Source organism: Oncorhynchus gorbuscha, linkage group LG02 (assembly GCF_021184085.1).
Source record: "Oncorhynchus gorbuscha isolate QuinsamMale2020 ecotype Even-year linkage group LG02, OgorEven_v1.0, whole genome shotgun sequence".
Classification (NCBI taxonomy): domain Eukaryota; kingdom Metazoa; phylum Chordata; class Actinopteri; order Salmoniformes; family Salmonidae; genus Oncorhynchus; species Oncorhynchus gorbuscha.
This window is the reverse complement of record NC_060174.1, coordinates 105,508,692-105,531,543: the sequence shown is the minus strand read 5'-3', so window position 1 is coordinate 105,531,543 and position 22,852 is coordinate 105,508,692. Positions and strand designations below refer to the sequence as shown.

Below are 22,852 nucleotides of genomic sequence, written 5' to 3'. Positions count from 1 at the left end.
GCTGCAGCGAGCGATCACCGCCCCGTTCCTCTGGTGCCTGGTGGGACGGTAAGGAGAGGGGTCTAACCATCAGTACACACGCATCACGAAAACCAGAGCAGGTCAACACATTAGCCATGTGTTTAGAATGGGTTGGTCCGTAGGCTGGGTATGGTGAGGATATTTGGTGAGGATGTGTGTGTGTGTGTTCCCCCCCCCCCTCTGACACCCAGGTAGCAACATATATCTCAGCTTGATGACAGCCCACCACCTCACCCCCTCAGCTTGGATGACAGCCCACCCCCCCCTCAGCTTGGATGACAGCCCACCACCTCACCCCCCCCCCCCCTCAGCTTGATGACAGCCCACCACCTCACCCCCCTCAGCTTGGATGACAGCCCACCACCTCAAGCTCAACAAGACAGAGCTTCTCTTCCACCAGGGGAAGGCCTGTCCATCACGGTTGACAACTCAGTGTAGTATGGTGTGTGTGTGGTAGCGGGTGAGTGTAGTAGTGTGTGTGTATAGTGTGTAGTAGCGTGTGTGTAGAGTATGGTGTGTGTGTGGTATGTGTGTGTGTGTGTGTGTGTGTGTGTGTGTGTGTGTGTGTGTGTGTGTGTGTGTGTGTGTGTGTGTGTGTGTGTGTGTGTGTGTGTGTGTGTGTGTGTGTGTGTGTGTGTGTGTGTGTGTGGTATGGTGTGTGTGTGGTAGCGTGTGTGTGTAGTAGCGGGTGAGTGTAGTAGTGTGTGTGTGAGTGTAGTAGTATGGTGTGTGTGTAGAGTATGGTGTGCGTGTGTAGTAGCGTGTGTGTAGAGTATGGTGTGTGTGTATAGTAGCGTGTGTGTAGAGTATGGTGTGTGTGTATAGTAGCGTGTGTGTAGAGTATGGTGTGTGTAGGTGTAGTCGTGTGTGTAGAGTATGGTGTGTGTGTGTGTGTGTGTGTGTGTGTAGAGTATGGTGTGTGTGTGTGTGTGTGTGTGTGTGTGTGTGTGTGTGTGTGTGTGTGTGTGTGTGTGTGTGTGTGTGTGTGTGTGTGTGTGTGTGTGTGTGTGTGTGTGTGTGTGTGTGTGTGTGTGTGTGTGTGTGTGTGTGTGTGTGTGTGTGTGTGTGTAGGTGTAGTCGTGTGTGTAGAGTATGGTGTGTGTGTATAGTATGGTGTGTGTGTAGTGTGTAGTCGTGTGTATAGTATGGTGTGTGTAGGTGTAGTCGTGTGTGTAGAGTATGGTGTGTGTATAGTGTGTAGTCGTGTGTATAGTATGGTGTGTGTAGGTGTAGTCGTGTGTGTATAGTATAGTATGGTGTGTATAGTGTGTAGTCGTGTGTGTATAGTATGGTGTGTGTAGGTGTAGTCGTGTGTGTATAGTATGGTGTGTGTAGGTGTAGTCGTGTGTATAGTATGGTGTGTGTAGGTGTAGTCGTGTGTATAGTATGGTGTGTGTAGGTGTAGTCGTGTGTACCTACCTATAGACGACCACAGGGATTCTGTTGGAGGATCTGAAGGAACCAACACTCTCCAGCTCCTTGTCTGTGATCCACACTGGGACCAGCAGCTGCTGGGGATAGCTGGAGCACAGCCTGGCAGGAGAGGAGAGAGGTTAGGATATAGACACCAGGACAGGTTAGGATATAGACACCAGGACAGGAGAGAGGTTAGGATATAGACACCAGGACAGGAGAGACGTTAGGATATATACACCAGGAGAGGAGAGAGGTTAGGATATAGACACCAGGACAGGTTAGGATATAGACACCAGGACAGGAGAGAGGTTAGGATATAGACACCAGGACAGGAGAGAGGTTAGGATATAGACACCAGGACAGGTTAGGATATAGACACCAGGACAGGAGAGAGGTTAGGATATAGACACCAGGACAGGAGAGACGTTAGGATATATACACCAGGAGAGGAGAGAGGTTAGGATATAGACACCAGGACAGGTTAGGATATAGACACCAGGACAGGAGAGAGGTTAGGATATAGACACCAGGAGAGGAGAGAGGTTAGGATATAGACACCAGGAGAGGAGAGAGGTTAGGATATAGACGCCAGGAGAGGAGAGAGGTTAGGATATAGACACCAGGAGAGAGGTTAGGATATATATACCAGGACAGCCTCCCTCCCCCTCTCCCTACTGTCCACCTTCTCTCCCTCTCTCCCTACTGTCCTCCCTCATTCTCTCCCTACTTTCCTCCCTCCCTACTGTCCTCCCTCATTCTCTCCCCACTGTCCTCATTCTCTCCCCACTGTCCTCATTCTCTCCCCACTGTCCTCATTCTCTCCCTACTGTGCTCATTCTCTCCCTACTGTCCTCATTCTCTCCCTACTGTCCTCATTCTCTCCCTACTGTCCTCCCTCCTTCCCTCCCCACTGTCCTCCCTCCTTCCCTCCCTCTCCCCCTACCGTCCTCCCTCTCCCCCTACTGTCCTCCCTCCCCCCTACTGTCCTCATTCTCTCCCTACTGTCCTCATTCTCTCCCTACTGTCATCAATCTCTCCTCCCTCCTTCCCTCCCTCCCTCCCTCTCCCCCTACTGCCCTCCCTCCCTCCCTCCCACAGAGCTGTCACACAGATGATCAAGAGCCAAGTAATGACAGAGAGAGAAGATGGTTTAAACACCGACTGGCACAGAAAATGCTCTTTGAAATGCTGAGTCACTCTCTTCCGTTAGCTAGTCTCCCCATCCAGTCTGTTCCGTTAGCTAGTCTCCCCATCCAGTCTGTTCCGTTAGCTAGTCTCCCCATCCAGTCTGTTCCGTTAGCTAGTCTCCCCATCCAGTCTGTTCCGTTAGCTAGTCTCCCCATCCAGTCTGTTCCGTTAGCTAGTCTCCCCATCCAGTCTGTTCCGTTAGCTAGTCTCCCCATCCAGTCTGTTCCGTTAGCTAGTCTCCCCATCCAGTCTGTTCCGTTAGCTCCCCAGTCTCCCCATCCAGTCTGTTCCGTTAGCTAGTCTCCCCATCCAGTCTGTTCCGTTAGCTAGTCTCCCCATCCAGTCTGTTCCGTTAGCTAGTCTCCCCATCCAGTCTGTTCCGTTAGCTAGTCTCCCCATCCAGTCTGTTCCGTTAGCTAGTCTCCCCATCCAGTCTGTTCCGTTAGCTAGTCTCCCCATCCAGTCTGTTCCGTTAGCTAGTCTCCCCATCCAGTCTGTTCCGTTAGCTAGTCTCCCCATCCAGTCTGTTCCGTTAGCTAGTCTCCCCATCCAGTCTGTTCCGTTAGCTAGTCTCCCCATCCAGTCTGTTCCGTTAGCTAGTCTCCCCATCCAGTCTGTTCCGTTAGCTAGTCTCCCCATCCAGTCTGTTCCGTTAGCTAGTCTCCCCATCCAGTCTGTTCCGTTAGCTAGTCTCCCCATCCAGTCTGTTCCGTTAGCTAGTCTCCCCATCCAGTCTGTTCCGTTAGCTAGTCTCCCCATCCAGTCTGTTCCGTTAGCTAGTCTCCCCATCCAGTCTGTTCCGTTAGCTAGTCTCCCCATCCAGTCTGTTCCGTTAGCTAGTCTGGGACCGTCTGTTCCGTTAGCTAGTCTCCCCATCCAGTCTGTTCCGTTAGCTAGTCTGGGACCGTTTGACAGCACAGACAGACGTGCTTCGGGGACTGTGGGCTGGCTAATTAAGGGGGTGGTGCTCTGTCCTACATGATGAGGCAGCAGGTTCATCATAAATCGTCCTGCTCCGCGTTGAGACTGGGGGGGCCATGTGTCTGTCTGTGTGTGTGTGTGTATGTGTGTGTGTCAGTGTGTGTGTGTGTGTGTCAGTGTGTGTGTGTGTGTGTGTGTGTGTGTGTGTGTGTGTCAGTGTGTGTGTGTGTGTGTGTGTGTGTGTGTGTGTGTGTCAGTGTGTGTGCGTGTGTCAGTGTGTGTGTGTGTGTGTGTGTGTGCGTGTGTCAGTGTGTGTGTGTGTGTGCGTGTGTCAGTGTGTGTGTGTGTGTGTGTGTGTGTGTGTGTGTGTGTGTGTGTGTGTGTGTGTCAGTGTGTGTGTGTCAGTGTGTGTGTGTGTGTGTGTGTGTGTGTGTGTGTGTGTGTGTGTGTGTGTGTGTGTGTGTGTGTGTGTGTGTGTGTGTGTGTGTGTGTGTGTGTGTGTGTGTGTGTGTGTGTGTGTGTGTGTGTGTGTGTGTGTGTGTGTGTGTGTGTGTGTGTGTGTGTGTGTGTGTGTGTGTGTGTGTGTGTGTCAGTGTGTGTCAGTGTGTGTGTGTGTGTCAGTGTGTATGTGTCAGTGTGTGTGTGTGTGTGTCAGTGTGTGTGTGTGTGTCAGTGTGTGTATGTGTGTGTGTGTGTGTGTGTGTGTGTGTGTGTGTGTGTGTGTGTGTGTGTGTGTGTGTGTGTGTGTGTGTGTGTGTCAGTGTGTGTGTCAGTGTGTGTGTGTGTCTGAAAAAACCTACACTCGATCCCTCCGATGTCAACAATTACAGACCAGTATCCCTTCTTTCTTTTCTCTCCAAAACTCTTGAACGTGCCGTCCTTGGCCAGCTCTCCCGCTATCTCTCTCTGAATGACCTTCTTGATCCAAATCAGTCAGGTTTCAAGACTAGTCATTCAACTGAGACTGCTCTCCTCTGTATCACGGAGGCGCTCCGCACTGCTAAAGCTAACTCTCTCTCCTCTGCTCTCATCCTTCTAGATCTATCGGCTGCCTTCGATACTGTGAACCATCAGATCCTCCTCTCCACCCTCTCCGAGTTGGGCATCTCCGGCACGGCCCACGCTTGGATTGCGTCCTACCTGACAGGTCGCTCCTACCGGGTGGCGTGGCGAGAATCTGTCTCCTCACCACGCGCTCTCACCACTGGTGTCCCCCAGGGCTCTGTTCTAGGCCCTCTCCTATTCTCGCTATACACCAAGTCACTTGGCTCTGTCATAACCTCACATGGTCTTTCCTATCATTGCTATGCAGACGACACACAACTAATCTTCTCCTTTCCCCCTTCTGACGACCAGGTGGCGAATCGCATCTCTGCATGTCTGGCAGACATATCAGTGTGGATGACGGATCACCACCTCAAGCTGAACCTCGGCAAGACGGAGCTGCTCTTCCTCCCGGGGAAGGACTGCCCGTTCCATGATCTCGCCATCACGGTTGACAACTCCATTGTGTCCTCCTCCCAGAGCGCTAAGAACCTTGGTGTGATCCTGGACAACACCCTGTCGTTCTCAACCAACATCAAGGCGGTGGCCCGTTCCTGTAGGTTCATGCTCTACAACATCCGCAGAGTACGACCCTGCCTCACACAGGAAGCGGCGCAGGTCCTAATCCAGGCACTTGTCATCTCCCGTCTGGATTACTGCAACTCGCTGTTGGCTGGGCTCCCTGCCTGTGCCATTAAACCCCTACAACTCATCCAGAACGCCGCAGCCCGTCTGGTGTTCAACCTTCCCAAGTTCTCTCACGTCACCCCGCTCCTCCGCTCTCTCCACTGGCTTCCAGTTGAAGCTCGCATCCGCTACAAGACCATGGTGCTTGCCTACGGAGCTGTGAGGGGAACGGCACCTCAGTACCTCCAGGCTCTGATCAGGCCCTACACCCAAACAAGGGCACTGCGTTCATCCACCTCTGGCCTGCTCGCCTCCCTACCACTGAGGAAGTACAGCTCCCGCTCAGCCCAGTCAAAACTGTTCGCTGCTCTGGCCCCCCAATGGTGGAACAAACTCCCTCACGACGCCAGGACAGCGGAGTCAATCACCACCTTCCGGAGACACCTGAAACCCCACCTCTTTAAGGAATACCTAGGATAGGATAAGTATTCCCTCTCACCCCCCCCCTTTAAGATTTAGATGCACTATTGTAAAGTGACTGTTCCACTGGATGTCATAAGGTGAATGCACCAATTTGTAAGTCGCTCTGGATAAGAGCGTCTGCTAAATGACTTAAATGTAAATGTAATGTAATGTGTGTGTGTGTGTGTGTGTGTGTGTGTGTGTGTGTGTGTGTGTGTGTGTGTGTGTGTGTGTGTGTGTGTGTGTGTGTGTGTGTGTGTGTGTGTGTGTGTGTGTGTGTGTGTGTGTGTGTGTGTGTGTGTGTCAGTGTGTGTCAGTGTGTGTGTGTGTGTGTCAGTGTGTGTCAGTGTGTGTGTGTGTGTGTGTGTCAGTGTGTGTGTGTGTGTCAGTGTGTCAGTGTGTGTGTCAGTGTGTGTGTGTCAGTGTGTGTGTGTCAGTGTGTGTGTCAGTGTGTGTGTCAGTGTGTGTGTCAGTGTGTGTGTGTCAGTGTGTGTGTCAGTGTGTGTCAGTGTGTGTCAGTGTGTGTCAGTGTGTCAGTGTGTGTCAGTGTGTCAGTGTGTGTGTGTCAGTGTGTGTGTGTGTCAGTGTGTGTGTGTCAGTGTGTGTGTGTGTCAGTGTGTGTGTGTGTCAGTGTGTGTGTGTCAGTGTGTGTGTGTCAGTGTGTGTGTGTGTCAGTGTGTGTGTGTCAGTGTGTGTGTGTCAGTGTGTGTGTGTGTCAGTGTGTGTGTGTGTCAGTGTGTGTGTGTGTCAGTGTGTGTGTGTGTCAGTGTGTGTGTGTGTCAGTGTGTGTGTGTGTCAGTGTGTGTGTGTGTCAGTGTGTGTGTGTGTCAGTGTGTGTGTGTGTCAGTGTGTGTGTGTCAGTGTGTGTGTGTGTCAGTGTGTGTGTGTGTCAGTGTGTGTGTGTGTCAGTGTGTGTGTGTCAGTGTGTGTGTGTCAGTGTGTGTGTGTCAGTGTGTGTGTGTCGTACTTGTATTTGAGGTTGATGTCAGACACTCTCCAGGCGTTCTGCATGTCAAAGCCCATCCTCTTAACCTCCATCTGCAGCCTCTGACGAACATGGTCACCTACACACAGAGAGAGAGGACATGGTCACCTACACACAGAGAGAGAGGACATGGTCACCTACACACAGAGAGAGAGAGGACATGGTCACCTACACAGAGAGAGAGAGGACATGGTCACCTACACAGAGAGAGAGAGGACATGGTCACCTACACAGAGAGAGAGAGGACATGGTCACCTACACACAGAGAGAGAGGACATGGTCACCTACACAGAGAGAGAGAGGACATGGTCACCTACACACAAAGAGAGAGGACATGGTCACCTACACAGAGAGAAAGAGGACATGGTCACCTACACAGAGAGAGAGAGGACATGGTCACCTACACAGAGAGAGAGAGAGGACATGGTCACCTACACAGAGAGAGAGAGGACATGGTCACCTACACAGAGAGAGAGAGGACATGGTCACCTACACAGAGAGAGAGGACATGGTCACCTACACAGAGAGAGAGAGGACATGGTCACCTACACAGAGAGAGAGAGGACATGGTCACCTACACACAGAGAGAGAGGACATGGTCACCTACACACAGAGAGAGAGGACATGGTCACCTACACAGAGAGAGAGAGAGGACATGGTCACCTACACAGAGAGAGAGAGGACATGGTCACCTACACAGAGAGAGAGAGGACATGGTCACCTACACAGAGAGAGAGAGGACATGGTCACCTACACACAGAGAGAGAGAGGACATGGTCACCTACACAGAGAGAGAGAGGACATGGTCACCTACACAGAGAAAGAAAGAGGACATAATCACCTACACAGAGAGAGAGAGAGGACATGGTCACCTACACAGAGAGAGAGAGGACATGGTCACCTACACAGAGAGAGAGAGGACATGGTCACCTACACAGAGAGAAAGAGGACATGGTCACCTACACAGAGAGAAAGAGGACATGGTCACCTACACACAGAGAGAGAGAGGACATGGTCACCTACACACAGAGAGAGAGAGGACATGGTCACCTACACAGAGAGAAAGAGGACATGGTCACCTACACACAGAGAGAGAGGACATGGTCACCTACACACAGAGAGAGAGAGGACATGGTCACCTACACACAGAGAGAGAGAGGACATGGTCACCTACACACAGAGAGAGGACATGGTCACCTACACACAGAGAGAGGACATGGTCACCTACACACAGAGAGAGGACATGGTCACCTACACAGAGAGAAAGAGGACATGGTCACCTACACAGAGAGAAAGAGGACATGGTCACCTACACACAGAGAGAGGACATGGTCACCTACACAGAGAGAGACAGACAGTGCGTGACTCTGACCTGGTCTACAGAGGTGTAGGTGCTGGTCCTCGTCATCAGTGCTGCTCCCCAGACACCAGGCGTGGTAGGCCAGCGCGAACAGATCCTCCAGCCTGCCAGGGTGGGCTATGGCCCGGTTCAGACGTCTCAGCCACTCCTGGCACTGCTTGAACGTGGAGAAGTGGCATCTGAGGAGATTACAGAACAACAACAAAAAGGACAGGAAGTCAGAGGATGGTCAGGACCTTTAAAAGCATTATCACGGTTTCACCACATTATCACGGTTTCACCACATTATCACGGTTTCACCACATTATCACGGTTTCACCACATTATCACGGTTTCACCACATTATCACGGTTTCACCACATTATCACGGTTTCACCACATTATCACGGTTTCACCACATTATCACGGTTTCACCACATTATCACGGTTTCACCACATTATCACGGTTTCACCACATTATCACGGTTTCACCACATTATCACGGTTTCACCACATTATCACGGTTTCACCACATTATCACGGTTTCACCACATTATCACGGTTTCACCACATTATCGACCATCGTTTGGACAGGAAGACAGAAGTCTCAAGGAAAAAGAAAGCTTCTGATGTGTGTGTGTGTGTGTGTGTGTGTGTGTGTGTGTGTGTGTGTGTGTCTATGAGAGAGAAAGTGGGCTCTTAGTTCAGTTGAAAACTCAAGTCTTTACAACAACAACAACAACATAGCCATCTAAATGTTTTTTAGAGCCAAACCAGTTCTTAAGCAAACTTCATGACATCTGTTTTCCAACTCCGAGCAAAATAACAGAGAGGTCCTTCTCTCAACAGTTTACAGTACACTAGTAGACACACACGCACACACACACACACACACACACACACACACACACACACACACACACACACACACACACACACACACACACACACACACACACACACACACACACACACACACACACACACACACACACACACACACACACACACACACACACACCACCATTGCCAAGTCTCCTTGTTTTAGAACTGAGCCTATAAATGCAGTTAAATATTTTAAAAAGTTTTTTTTTTAACTGTCAAATCAATCAAACATAAATAAAAAAAATGAATACTATTATGAAAACAAATCTTATTTTTGATGATTTATTATTTTATTATTTATTTTTTAAACATGATTCATGGGGCACATAGATCACTGGCCAGTGTAGTTATCAATCTGACCAATCACCATAGATCACTGGCCAGTGTAGTTATCAATCTGACCAATCACCATAGGTCACTGGCCAGTGTAGTTATCAATCTGACCAATCACCACAGGTCACTGGCCAGTGTAGTTATCAATCTGACCAATCACCATAGGTCACTGGCCAGTGTAGTTATCAATCTGACCAATCACCATAGGTCACTGGCCAGTGTAGTTATCAATCTGACCAATCACCATAGGTCACTGGCCAGTGTAGTTATCAATCTGACCAATCACCATAGGTCACTGGCCAGTGTAGTTATCAATCTGACCAATCACCCAGTGTAGTTATCATCTGACCAATCACCATAGGTCACTGGCCAGTGTAGTTATCAATCTGACCAATCACCATAGGTCGGCCAGTGTAGTTATCAATCTGACCAATCACCATAGGTCACTGGCCAGTGTAGTTATCATTCTGACCAATCACCATAGGTCACTGGCCAGTGTAGTTATCAATCTGACCAATCACCATAGGTCACTGGCCAGTGTAGTTATCAATCTGACCAATCACCATAGGTCACTGGCCAGTGTAGTTATCAATCTGACCAATCACCATAGGTCACTGGCCAGTGTAGTTATCAATCTGACCAATCACCATAGGTCACTGGCCAGTGTAGTTATCAATCTGACCAATCACCATAGGTCACTGGCCAGTGTAGTTATCAATCTGACCAATCACCATAGGTCACTGGCCAGTGTAGTTATCAATCTGACCAATCACCATAGGTCACTGGCCAGTGTAGTTATCAATCTGACCAATCACCATAGGTCACTGGCCAGTGTAGTTATCAATCTGACCAATCATCACAGGTCACTGGCCAGTGTAGTTATCAATCTGACCAATCACCATAGGTCACTGGCCAGTGTAGTTATCAATCTGACCAATCACCACAGGAGTTTCTCTTTTTACCTGACAACTTTAGAGTCCTTGCAGGTGATGTGCAGTTGAAACATGTGTCGGCTCTCCACGCTCTCGATCAGCATCAGAGGTACCTGCAGGGGGAGCCAGAGAGACATTACATTACATTACACAGGACCCACAACACTTCTAGTTTAGCTGAGGTAGCCAGACATATCCCCCCCCCCACACACAGCTGAGATAGCCAGACATAAACCCCCCCCCCACACACAGCTGAGCTAGCCAGACATATCCCCCCCCACACAGCTGAGATAGCCAGACATATCCCCCCCCCCCCACACACAGCTGAGATAGCCAGACATATCCCCCCCCCACACACAGCTGAGATAGCCAGACATATCCCCCCCCCCCCCACACACACAGCTGAGATAGCCAGACATATCCCCCCCCCCCCCACACACAGCTGAGATAGCCAGACATATCCCCCCCCCCCCCCCCCCCCACACACAGCAAAGGTAGCCAGACATACACCCCCCCACACACACACACACACACAGCAGAGGTAGCACTTCAGTGAGGATTGGAAGATGATATTGGTGGTAGACTTAACTCTCCCCATTGGTTATGTCAATTCAGTCAAGCCTCTGTTTAGGTATATAGGCCTAAAACGGACCACGCAACATCTCCATAGTAACAGCAATATCCAGCCTTTTAAAAAACAGCAGCATCACTTGACCTTCCTTATAAAATCATCACATTGCAAGTTAAATCACCTTTCAATAAACTAGAACGTTTACATGTCAAGGTATTTACACTTTTCATCGTTGTCGTATAGCAAATCGCCACACAGTTAATCTCATTCATACAACAACAACAACCATTATACAACCACATAATCATTTTAGGTCAAGGCCTGTAGTCTAGAGTGTTCCCTCTGTCACGCTGAGCCTGCCGTGTTCCGTTACCGCAGCTCTGTTATTGGTCCACGGGGTCAAGGCCTGTAGTCTATTGGTCCACGGGGTCAAGGCCTGTAGTCTATTGGTCCACGGGGTCAAGGCCTGTAGTCTATTGGTCCACGGGGTCAAGGCCTGTAGTCTATTGGTCCACGGGGTCAAGGCCTGTAGTCTATTGGTCCACGGGGTCAAGGCCTGTAGTCTATTGGTCCACGGGGTCAAGGCCTGTAGTCTATTGGTCCACGGGGTCAAGGCCTGTAGTCTATTGGTCCACGGGGTCAAGGCCTGTAGTCTATTGGTCCACGGGGTCAAGGCCTGTAGTCTATTGGTCCACGGGGTCAGAGGTGTTAATGACGGCACTCCAAACTCAACAGTTATACAATTACCCAACGAGGCTTGACTTTTGATTGGGGCTGACCAATCACCATCCACGCTGGTGGGTGGGTGGGTGGGGGGGGGGTTAGATTGCTTCCAATTGAAAAGTTAAAATGAGATTTTATTCTTCTAGGGTGCGCATTAATCCAACAGCAGTCAGTTTGAACCCAACAGAGAATTAATGACAGAAGCTTGTCTAGACTGTGAGGGAGGACGGGGGGAGGACAGGGGGAGCCGAGGGTTGCCATTGACACAATGTACTCACAGAAATGTGATTGTCCACACCTGGATAGGTCTACAACACAGTAACAGGCACCAGGAACAGAGAGGGAGAAGAAACAGACCGAGAGGGGGGGAGCAGAGAGAGAAAGAGGGGGAGCAGAGAGAGAAAGAAGGGGAGCAGAGAGAGAGAGAAAGAAAGAGGGAGAGCAGAGAGAGAAAGAAGGGGAGCAGAGAGAGAGAGAGAGAAAGAGGGGGAGCGGAGAGAGAGAGAGAGAAAGAGGGGGAGCGGAGAGAGAGAGAAAGAAAGAGGGAGAGCAGAGAGAGAAAGAAAGAGGGGGAGCAGAGAGAGAGAGAGAAAGAGGGGGAGCAGAGAGAGAGAGAGAGAAAGAGGGGGAGCAGAGAGAGAGAGAGAAAGAGGGGGAGCAGAGAGAGAAAGAGGGGGAGCAGAGAGAGAAAGAGGGGGAGCAGAGAGAGAAAGAGGGGGAGCAGAGAAAGAAAGAGGGGGAGCAGAGAGAGAAAGAGGGAGAGCAGAGAGAGAGAGAAAGAAGGGGAGCAGAGAGAGAGAGAGAGAAAGAGGGAGAGCAGAGAGAGAGAGAAAGAAGGGGAGCAGAGAGAGAGAGAAAGAAGGGGAACAGAGAGAGAGAGAAAGAAGGGGAGCAGAGAGAGAGAGAGAAAGAAGGGGAGCAGAGAGAAAGCGGTGTCAAGACGGGAGGAAATGGAAAAATGATTAACTAAAGAAATAAAACAGAAGGAATTGGAGGTTAAATGGAACATCAAAAGACAGTGAGCTAAAGATGGAAGATAATAAACTGAAGCAGAGAAAGAAAAAAAAATCACAAGGTAGAACCACAACCAAGAGAAGAGAAGGAGAGAAGAGAAGGAGAGAAGGAGAGAAGAAAAGGAGAGAAGGAGAGAAGAAAAGGAGAGAAGGAGAGAAGAAAAGGAGAGAAGGAGAGAAGAAAAGGAGAGAGAAGAAGAGAAGGAGAGGAGAGAAGGAGAGAAGAAAAGGAGAGAAGAGAAGAGAAGGAGAGAAGAGAAGAGGAGAGAAGAAAAGGAGAGAAGAGAAGGAGAGAAGAGGAGAGAAGAGAAGAAAAGGAGAGAAGAGAAGGAGAGAAGAGGAGAGAAGAGAAGAAAAGGAGAGAAGAGAAGGAGAGAAGAGAAGGAGAGAAGAGAAGGAGAGAAGAGAAGGAGAGAATAGAAGAGAGAAGAAAAGGAGAGAATAGAAGAGAAGAGAAGAAAAGGAGAGAATAGAAGAGAAGAGAAGAAAAGGAGAGAAGAAAAGGAGAGAAGAAAAGGAGAGAAGAAAAGGAGAGAAGAGAAGGAGAGAAGAGAAAAGGAGAGAAGGGAAGAGAAGAAAAGGAGAGGAGAGAAGAAAAGGAGAGAAGAGAAGAGAAGAGAAGAGGAGAGGAGGAGAGGAGAGAAGGAGAGAAGAGAAGAAAAGGAGAGAAGAGAAGGAGAGAAGAGAAGAAAAGGAGAGAAGAGAAGGACAGAAGAGAAGAAAAGGACAGAAGAGAAGGAGAGAATAAAAGAGGAGAGAATAGAAGAGGAGAGAAGGACAGAAGAGAAGGAGAGAATAGAAGAGGAGAGAATAGAAGAGGAGAGAAGGAGAGAAGAGAAGGAGAGAAGAAGAGGAGAGAAGAGAAGGAGAGAAGAGAAGGAGAGAAGAGAAGAAAAGGAGAGAAGAGAAGAAAAGGAGAGAAGAGAAGGAGAGAAGAGAAGAAAAGGAGAGAAGAGAAGAAAAGGAGAGAAGAGAAGAGAAGAAAAGGAGAGAAGAGAAGGAGAGAAGAGAAGAAAAGAAAAGGAGAGAAGAGGAGAGAAGAAAAGGAGAGAAGAGAAGGAGAGAAAAAAAGGAGAGAAGAAAAGGAGAGAAGAAAAGGAGAGAAGAAAAGGAGAGAAGAAAAGGAGAGAAGAAAAGGAGAGAAGAGAAGGAGAGAATAGAAGAGGAGAGAAGGAGAGAAGAGAAGGAGAGAAGAGGAGAGAAGAAAAGGAGAGAAGAAAAGGAGAGAAGAGAAGAGGAGAGAAGGAGAGAAGAGAAAAGGAGAGAAGAGAAGAAAAGGAGAGGAGAGAAGAAAGGGAGAGAAGGGAAAAAAAGGAGAGAAGGGAAAAAAGGAGAGAAGAGAAGAAAAGGAGAGAAGAAAAGGAGAGAAGAGAAGAAAAGGAGAGAAGAAAAGGAGAGAAGAGAAGGAGAGAATAGAAGGAGAGAGAAGAAAAGGAGAGAATAGAAGAGGAGAGAAGAAAAGGAGAGAATAGAAGAGAAGAGAAGAAAAGGAGAGAAGAAAAGGAGAGAAGAGAAGGAGAGAAGAGAAGGAGAGAAGAGAAGGAGAGAAGATAAGGAGAGAAGAGAAAAGGAGAGAAGAGAAGAGAAGAAAAGGAGAGGAGAGAAGAAAAGGAGAGAAGAGAAGAGAAGAGAAGAGGAGAGAAGGAGAGAAGAGAAGAAAAGGAGAGAAGAGAAGAAAAGGAGAGAAGAGAATGAGAGGAGAGAAGGAGAGAAGGAGAGAAGAGAAGAAAAGGAGAGAAGAGAAGGAGAGAAGAGAAGAAAAGGAGAGAAGAGAAGAAAAGGAGAGAAGAGAAGGAGAGGAGAGAAGGAGAGAAGGAGAAGAGAATGAGAGAAGAGAAGGAGAGAAGAGAAGAAAATGAGAGAATAGAAGAGGAGAGAAGAGAAGAGGAGAGAAGAGAATGAGAGAAGAAAAGGAGAGAAGAAAAGGAGAGAAGAGAAAAGGAGAGAAGAGGAGAGAAGAAAAGGAGAGAAGAGAAGAAAAGGAGAGAAGAGAAGGAGAGAAGAGAAGAAAAGGAGAGAAGAGAAGGAGAGAAGAGAAGAAAATGAGAGAAGAGAAGGACAGAAGAGAAGAAAAGGACAGAAGAGGAGAATAGAAGAGGAGAGAAGAGAAGGAGAGAAGAGAAGGAGAGAAGAGAAGGAGAGAAGAAAAGGAGAGAAGAGAAGGAGAGAAGAGAAGGAGAGAAGAGAAGAAAAGGAGAGAAGAAAAGGAGAGAAGAAAAGGAGAGAAGAGAAGAAAAGGAGAGAAGAGAAGGAGAGAAGAGAAGAAAAGGAGAGAAAAGGAGAGAAGAAAAGAAAAGGAGAGAAGAGAAGAAAAGGAGAGAAGAGAAGAAAAGGAGAGAAGAGAAGAAAAGGAGAGAAGAGAAGAAAAGGAGAGAAGAGAAGAAAAGGAGAGAAGAGAAGGAGAGGAGAGAAGGAGAGAAGAGAAGAAAAGGAGAGAAGAGAAGAAAAGGAGAGAAGAAAAGGAGAGAAGAGAAGAAAAGGAGAAGAAAAGGAGAAGAAAAGGAGAGAAGAGAAGAAAAGGAGAGAAGATAAGGAGAGAAGAGAAGGAAAGGAGAGAAGAGAAGGAGAGAAGAGAAGACAGGAAGAGAAGAACAGGAGAGAAGAGAAGGAGAGAAGAGAAGGAGAGAAGAGAAGAAAAGGAGAGAAGAGAAGAAAATGAGAGAAGAGAAGGAGAGGAGAGAAGGAGAGAAGGAGAGAGGAGAAGAGAATGAGAGAAGAAAAGGAGAGAAGAGAAGAAAAGGAGAGAAGGAGAGAAGAGAAGAAAAGGAGAGGAGAAGGAGAGAATAGAAGAGAGGAGAAGAAAAGGAGAGAAGAGAAGAAGAGAAGAGAAGAAAAGGAGAGAAGAGAAGAAGAGAAGAGAAGAAAAGGAGAGAAGAGAAGGAGAGAAGAGAAGAAAAGGAGAGAAGAGAAGAAAAGGAGAGAAGAAAAGGAGAAGAGAAGAAAAGGAGAGAAGAGAAGAAAAGGAGAGAAGAGAAGAAAAGGAGAGTAGAGAAGAAAAGGAGAGTAGAGAAGAAAAGGAGAGTAGAGAAGGAGAGGAGAGAAGGAGAGAAGAGAAGAAAAGGAGAGAAGAGAAGAAAATGAGAGAAGAGAAGAAAAGGAGAGAAGATAAGGAGAGAAGAGAAGGAGAGAAGAGAAGGAGAGAAGAGAAGAGAAGGAGAGAAGAGAAGGAGAGAAGAGAAGGAGAGAAGAGAAGAGAAGAGAAGAGGAGAGAAGAGAAGGAGAGAAGAGAAGAGGAGAGAAGAGAAGGAGAGAAGAGAAGAGAAGAGGAGAGAAGAGAAGGAGAGAAGAGAAGAGGAGAGAAGAGAAGGAGAGAAGAGAAGGAGAGAAGAGAAGGAGAGAAGCAGAGAAAAGGAGAGGAGAGAAGAGAAGGAGAGAAGAGAAGAAAAGGAGAGGAGAGAAGGAGAGGAGAGTAGAGAAGGAGAGAAGAGAAGAAAAGGAGAGAAGAGAAGGAGAGGAGAGAAGGAGAGAAGAGAAGGAGAGAAGAGAAGGAGAGAAGAGAAGAGAAGGAGAGAAGAGAAGGAGAGAAGAGAAGGAGAGAAGAGAAAAGGAGAGAAGAAAAGGAGAGAAGAGGAGAGAAGCAGAGAAAAGGAGAGGAGAGAAGAGAAGGAGAGAAGAGAAGAAAAGGAGAGAAGAGAAGAAAAGGAGAGAAGAGAAGGAGAGAAGAGAAGAAAAGGAGAGAAGAGAAGAAAAGGAGAGAAGAGAAGAAAAGGAGAGAAGAGAAGGAGAGAAGAGAAGAGAAGGAGAGAAGAGAAGGAGAGAAGAGAAGGAGAGAAGAGAAGAGAAGGAGAGAAGAGAAGGAGAGAAGAGAAGGAGAGAAGAGAAAAGGAGAGAAGAAAAGGAGAGAAGAGGAGAGAAGCAGAGAAAAGGAGAGGAGAGAAGAGAAGGAGAGAAGAGAAGAAAAGGAGAGAAGAGAAGGAGAGGAGAGAAGAGAAGGAGAGGAGAGAAGGAGAGGAGAGAAGAGAAGAAAAGGAGAGAAGAGAAGAAAAGGAGAGAAGAGAAGGAGAGAAGCAGAGAAAAGGAGAGGAGAGAAGAGAAGGAGAGAAGAGAAGAAAAGGAGAGGAGAGAAGGAGAGGAGAGTAGAGAAGGAGAGAAGAGAAGAAAAGGAGAGAAGAGAAGGAGAGGAGAGAAGGAGAGAAGAGAAGGAGAGAAGAGAAGGAGAGAAGAGAAGAGAAGGAGAGAAGAGAAGGAGAGAAGAGAAGGAGAGAAGAGAAAAGGAGAGAAGAAAAGGAGAGAAGAGGAGAGAAGCAGAGAAAAGGAGAGGAGAGAAGAGAAGGAGAGAAGAGAAGAAAAGGAGAGAAGAGAAGGAGAGGAGAGAAGAGAAGGAGAGGAGAGAAGGAGAGGAGAGAAGAGAAGAAAAGGAGAGAAGAGAAGAAAAGGAGAGAAGAGAAGAAAAGGAGAGAAGAGAAGGAGAGAAGAGAAGAAAAGGAGAGAAGAGAAGAAAAGGAGAGAAGAGAAGAAAAGGAGAGAAGAGAAGGAGAGGAGAGAAGGAGAGAAGAGAAGAGGAGAGAAGAGAAGAAAAGGAGAGAAGAGAAGGAGAGAAGAGAAGAAAAGGAGAGGAGAGAAGGAGAGGAGAGAAGAGAAGAAAAGGAGAGAAGAGAAGAAAAGGAGAGAAGAGAAGAAAAGGAGAGAAGAGAAGGAGAGAAGAGAAGAAAAGGAGAGAAGAGAAGAAAAGGAGAGAAGAGAAGAAAAGGAGAGAAGAGAAGGAGAGGAGAGAAGGAGAGAAGAGAAGAGGAGAGAAGGAGAGAAGAGAAGGAGAGAAGAGAAGAAAAGGAGAGAAGAGAAGAAAAGGAGAGAAGAGAAGGATAGGAGAGAAGGAGAGAAGAGAAGAAAAGGAGAGGAGAGAAGAAAAGGAGAGGAGAGAAGAAAAGGAGAGAAGCGAAGGAGAGAAAAGAAGGAGAGAAGAGAAGAGAAGGAGAGGAGAGAAGGAGAGTAGAGAAGGAGAGAAGAGAAGAAAAGGAGAGAAGAGAAGGAGAGGAGAGAAGGAGAGAAGAGAAGGAGAGAAGAGAAGGAGAGAAGAGAAGAGAAGGAGAGAAGAGAAGGAGAGAAGAGAAGGAGAGAAGAGAAAAGGAGAGAAGAAAAGGAGAGAAGAGGAGAGAAGCAGAGAAAAGGAGAGGAGAGAAGAGAAGGAGAGAAGAGAAGAAAAGGAGAGAAGAGAAGGAGAGGAGAGAAGAGAAGGAGAGGAGAGAAGGAGAGGAGAGAAGAGAAGAAAAGGAGAGAAGAGAAGAAAAGGAGAGAAGAGAAGGAGAGAAGAGAAGAAAAGGAGAGAAGAGAAGAAAAGGAGAGAAGAGAAGAAAAGGAGAGAAGAGAAGGAGAGGAGAGAAGGAGAGAAGAGAAGAGGAGAGAAGAGAAGAAAAGGAGAGAAGAGAAGGAGAGAAGAGAAGAAAAGGAGAGGAGAGAAGGAGAGGAGAGTAGAGAAGGAGAGAAGAGAAGAAAAGGAGAGAAGGAGAGGAGAGAAGGAGAGAAGAGAAGGAGAGAAGAGAAGGAGAGAAGAGAAGAGAAGGAGAGAAGAGAAGGAGAGAAGAGAAGGAGAGAAGAGAAAAGGAGAGAAGAAAAGGAGAGAAGAGGAGAGAAGCAGAGAAAAGGAGAGGAGAGAAGAGAAGGAGAGAAGAGAAGAAAAGGAGAGAAGAGAAGGAGAGGAGAGAAGAGAAGGAGAGGAGAGAAGGAGAGGAGAGAAGAGAAGAAAAGGAGAGAAGAGAAGAAAAGGAGAGAAGAGAAGAAAAGGAGAGAAGAGAAGAAAAGGAGAGAAGAGAAGGAGAGAAGAGAAGAAAAGGAGAGAAGAGAAGAAAAGGAGAGAAGAGAAGAAAAGGAGAGAAGAGAAGGAGAGGAGAGAAGGAGAGAAGAGAAGAGGAGAGAAGAGAAGAAAAGGAGAGAAGAGAAGGAGAGAAGAGAAGAAAAGGAGAGGAGAGAAGGAGAGGAGAGAAGAGAAGAAAAGGAGAGAAGAGAAGAAAAGGAGAGAAGAGAAGAAAAGGAGAGAAGAGAAGGAGAGAAGAGAAGAAAAGGAGAGAAGAGAAGAAAAGGAGAGAAGAGAAGAAAAGGAGAGAAGAGAAGGAGAGGAGAGAAGGAGAGAAGAGAAGAGGAGAGAAGGAGAGAAGAGAAGGAGAGAAGAGAAGAAAAGGAGAGAAGAGAAGAAAAGGAGAGAAGAGAAGGATAGGAGAGAAGGAGAGAAGAGAAGAAAAGGAGAGGAGAGAAGAAAAGAGGAGAGAAGAGAAGAAGAAGGAGAGAAAAGAAGGAGAGAAGAGAAGAGAAGGAGAGGAGAGAAGGAGAGAAAAGGAGAGGAGAGAAGGAGAGAAAAGGAGAGGAGAGAAGGAGAGGAGAGAAGGAGAGAAAAGGAGAGGAGAGAAGAGAAGGAGAGGAGAGAAGGAGAGAAAAAAGGAGAGAAGAGAATAGGAGAGAATGGAAATAACCTCAATGGGCTCAAAGGGTGAGAACAGAGCGATTAGAAGGAGGTGGTTTAGAGGAGCGAGCTGGTTGGCTAACGGTTACTAACGGTTACTACAGTTCATCTGTGCCTCTGACTAGGTTCAGTGCAGGACCCTGCTTGCACTGTCAAAAGCCAATCCTTCATGTCTCTTCTTTGAAATGTTGCTTAATCCTGGCTATAGACAGAGAAAACATCAGCAGAATGCCAATCCTACTGTACGGCGTGCCACTTTTCAGAAATGTTACTTAACGTTTAATACTAGAAATGTTGCTAAACCCTACATATTACCCAGAATACTTTTCAACAAACAGAGCAAACAGACAGTAAAAAGGGGAGAAAAAACCCCCAGGGAATTCAACATTTTGATATGAAGGCAGCATAAACTCTGACAGTGCAGACCTATGTGAGTCCTGCTACAAGGCCTCTGCAAGCTGACTGGAGTTGGGGAGAGAGAGGAGAGGGAGGAGGAATCTCTTTGCCAGGTCACTGAATGAAAACAAGTAGGCTGTTTGTATTACAGCAGGGGCTGATGTCAGTAGGAGGGGACGTGTGTGTGTGTGTGTGTGTGTGTGTGTGTGTGTGTGTGTGTGTGTGTGTGTGTGTGTGTGTGTGTGTGTGTGTGTGTGTCTATGCAAGTAAGGAATCATTGGCACCGGCTCCCTAAAACCCCAGAGGCCAAGTCAAAACAGTCCTGGCTGGTGAGATCAGAGAGACTGCTCAATGCATCGCTCTCTGTGGTGACCAGCGCACTGCCGAGCACCAGGGGGTGAGGAGGGGGACCGAGCACCAGGGGGTGAAGAGGCTAGGGGAGGACCAAGCACCAGGGGGTGAGGAGGAGGACCACGCACCAGGGGGTGAGGAGGAGGACCACGCACCAGGGGGTGAGGAGGAGGACCACGCACCAGGGGGTGAGGAGGAGGACCACGCACCAGGGGGTGAGGAGGAGGACCACGCACCAGGGGGTGAGGAGGAGGACCACGCACCAGGGGGTGAGGAGGAGGACCAAGCACCAGGGGGTGAGGAGGGTGCTACCAAGCACCAGGGGGTGAGGAGGAGGACCAAGCACCAGGGGGTGAGGAGGAGGACCAAGCACCCGGGGTGAGGAGGCTAGAGGAGGACCAAGCACCAGGGGGTGAGGAGGGGGACCAAGCACCAGGGGGTGAAGAGGCTAGAGGAGGACCAAGCAGCAGGGGGTGAGGAGGCTAGAGGAGGACCAAGCACCAGGGGGTGAGGAGGCTAGAGGAGGACCAAGCACCAGGGGGTGAGGAGGCTAGAGGAGGACCAAGCACCAGGGGGTAAGGAGGCTACAGGAGGACCAAGCACCAGGGGGTGAGGAGGCTAGGGAGGACCAAGCACCAGGGGTGAGGAGGCTAGGGGAGGACAAAGCACCAGGGGTGAGGAGGATGACCAAGCACCAGGGGTGAAGGAGGAGGACCAAGCACCAGGGGGTGAGGAGGAGGACCAAGCACCAGGGGGTGAGGAGGAGGACCAAGCACCAGGGGGTGAGGAGGAGGACCAAGCACCAGGTGGTGAGGAGGCTAGAGGAGGACCAAGCACCAGGTGGTGAGGAGGAGGACCAAGCACCAGGGGGTGAGGAGGGGGACCGAGCACCAGGGGGTGAGGAGGGGGACCGAGCACCAGGGGGTGAGGAGGGGGACCGAGCACCAGGGGGTGAGGAGGGGGACCGAGCACCAGGGGGTGAGGAGGGGGACCGAGCACCAGGGGTGAGGAGGCTAGAGGAGGACCAAGCACCAGGGGTAAGGAGGCTAGGGGAGGACCAAGCACCAGGGGGTGAGGAGGCTAGGGGAGGACCAAGCACCAGGGGGTGAGGAGGCTAGGGGAGGACCAAGCACCAGGGGGTGAGGAGGCTAGGGGAGGACCAAGCACCAGAGGGTGAGGAGGCTAGGGGAGGACCAAGCACCAGGGGGTGAGGAGGCTAGGGGAGGACCAAGCACCAGGGGGTGAGGAGGCTAGGGGAGGACCAAGCACCAGGTGGTGAGGAGGCTAGAGGAGGACCAAGCACCAGGGGGTGAGGAGGCTAGGGGGGGGCATTAGGAAGCAGGCTGCGTGTGCATCATGTCTTACATTGATGACGGAGTCCTTGAACTTGATGTGGAGCCTGTAGTTGGAGATGGCGATGACTGCGTCGTCGGCTCGGCCCAGATACTCCACCCCTTCCCCCTGAAGAGCTGGGAACGGCACCTGGAGGGGACGCAAACGGCAATACAAAAGGTTAAGACTACAACGACGCAACGTTAAAAAGACAACACCAGAACATTAAAACACTGCAGTGTTACATCCACATTAGACCTGAATGTTTATCGTCCTAGTGTCCTCGTCTACTCTGCCTGTCTACTCTGCCTGTCCTAGTGTCCTCTGTCCTAGTGTCCTCTGTCCTAGTGTCCTCTGTCCCAGTGTCCTCTGTCCCAGTGTCCTCTGTCCCAGTGTCCTCTGTCCCAGTGTCCTCTGTCCCAGTGTCCTCTGTCAGGGGTGAACAGCCACACACACATCAAACCAGAACAAAATAAAATGGAGACCAGTGGACAACCGATCTCTTAAAAAACACACACTCGTCTCCAACAGGAATCAGGCAATATTAAAATACATTAAAATGACACGCCCAGTGTGTTTCCAGGGCTGTTTCTGGAGGACTTGTTATGATCTAAGATGGATTTAGTCTTCTGAAGAGAGACCACAAACTGCGCTGCTTAGCTATATACACTCACTGAACTTTACAGCTTGACTGGACAATGGTTACCATGGAGATCTGCTTTGGCTAAAAACAGCATAGAAATAGAATGACTAGATTATATTTCTAATGGTAAAGAGGACCACATGGATAGGAGAGGGGAGAGAGAGCGTGAGAGGGGAGAGAGAGAGAGAGAGTGAGCGAGGGGAGAGAGAGCGAGCGAGGGGAGAGAGAGAGAGAGCGAGCGAGGGGAGAGAGAGAGAGAGCGAGCGAGGGAGAGAGAGAGAGAGCGAGCGAGCGAGGGAGAGAGAGCGAGAGAGAGAGAGAGAGCGAGCGAGGGGAGAGAGAGAGAGAGCGAGCGAGGGGAGAGAGAGAGAGAGCGAGCGAGGGGAGAGAGAGAGAGAGCGAGCGAGCGAGGGGGAGAGAGAGGAGAGAGAGAGAGAGGAGAGAGAGAGAGAGAGAGGAGAGAGAGAGAGCGCGAGAGGGAGAGAGAGCGAGCGAGCGGGGAGAGAGGAGAGAGAGAGAGAGAGAGAGGAGAGAGAGAGAGAGAGAGAGAGAGCGCGAGAGCAAGTGCGAGAGGGGAGAGAGAGAGAGATCCCTAGGGATGTAATACCTCACTACAAACAGAAAGCCACTGAGCAGCGCCTCTACCCAGTGGCCAGACAGCGCCTCTACCCAGTGGCCAGACAGCGCCTCTACCCAGTGGCCAGACAGCGCCTCTACCCAGTGGCCAGACAGCGCCTCTACCCAGTGGCCAGACAGCGCCTCTACCCAGTGGCCAGACAGCGCCTCTACCCAGTGGCCAGACAGCGCCTCTACCCAGTGGCCAGACAGCGCCTCTACCCAGTGGCCAGACAGCGCCTCTACCCAGTGGCCAGACACTACGCCACTCCCTGGCTGGCGTACCCTTCCAGAACTGTGCACTAGGAGGTTGGAACATGGGACAGTTGGTGGAAAATAAAAAGAGTGCTTGCGGCAGTCCCAATTAGCACATAGCCGTACTAGCATAAAACGACCTCTGTGAGAGAGGATAGCATGCGGGTTGGTCTTTGAGCCTGACTGAGCAGGCCGACAGGCTAAACAGGATGGCAGAGAAGTTGAAGGGTGGGTGGGTGTGTGTGTGTGTGTGTGTGTGTGTGTGTGTGTGTGTGTGTGTGTGTGTGTGTGTGTGTGTGTGTGTGTGTGTGTGTGTGTGTGTGTGTGTGTGTGTGTGTGTGTGTGTGTGTGTGTGTGTGTGTGTGTGTGTGTGTGTGTGTGTGTGTGTGTGTGATGGCTCTCAAAC

General features: G+C 49.3%; 1 protein-coding gene across 1 annotated transcript in view; it reads right to left on the bottom strand.

Annotated features, from left to right (window-relative positions):
• The window catches only part of LOC123990884 (myotubularin-related protein 4-like), a 98,511-nt gene that overhangs the window by 41,426 nt on the left and 34,233 nt on the right, over nucleotides 1-22,852 (bottom strand). Inside the window, exons 3-9 of the mRNA XM_046291852.1 lie at nucleotides 20,967-21,083; nucleotides 11,726-11,755; nucleotides 10,184-10,266; nucleotides 8,037-8,203; nucleotides 6,647-6,743; nucleotides 1,441-1,554; nucleotides 1-37 (exon numbers count right to left, since the gene is read on the bottom strand). The exon at nucleotides 1-37 is cut by the window's left edge and continues 166 nt beyond it. Of these exons, the coding sequence (XP_046147808.1) occupies nucleotides 1-37; nucleotides 1,441-1,554; nucleotides 6,647-6,743; nucleotides 8,037-8,203; nucleotides 10,184-10,266; nucleotides 11,726-11,755; nucleotides 20,967-21,083 (645 nt within the window). The remainder of the gene's footprint in view (nucleotides 38-1,440; nucleotides 1,555-6,646; nucleotides 6,744-8,036; nucleotides 8,204-10,183; nucleotides 10,267-11,725; nucleotides 11,756-20,966; nucleotides 21,084-22,852) is intronic.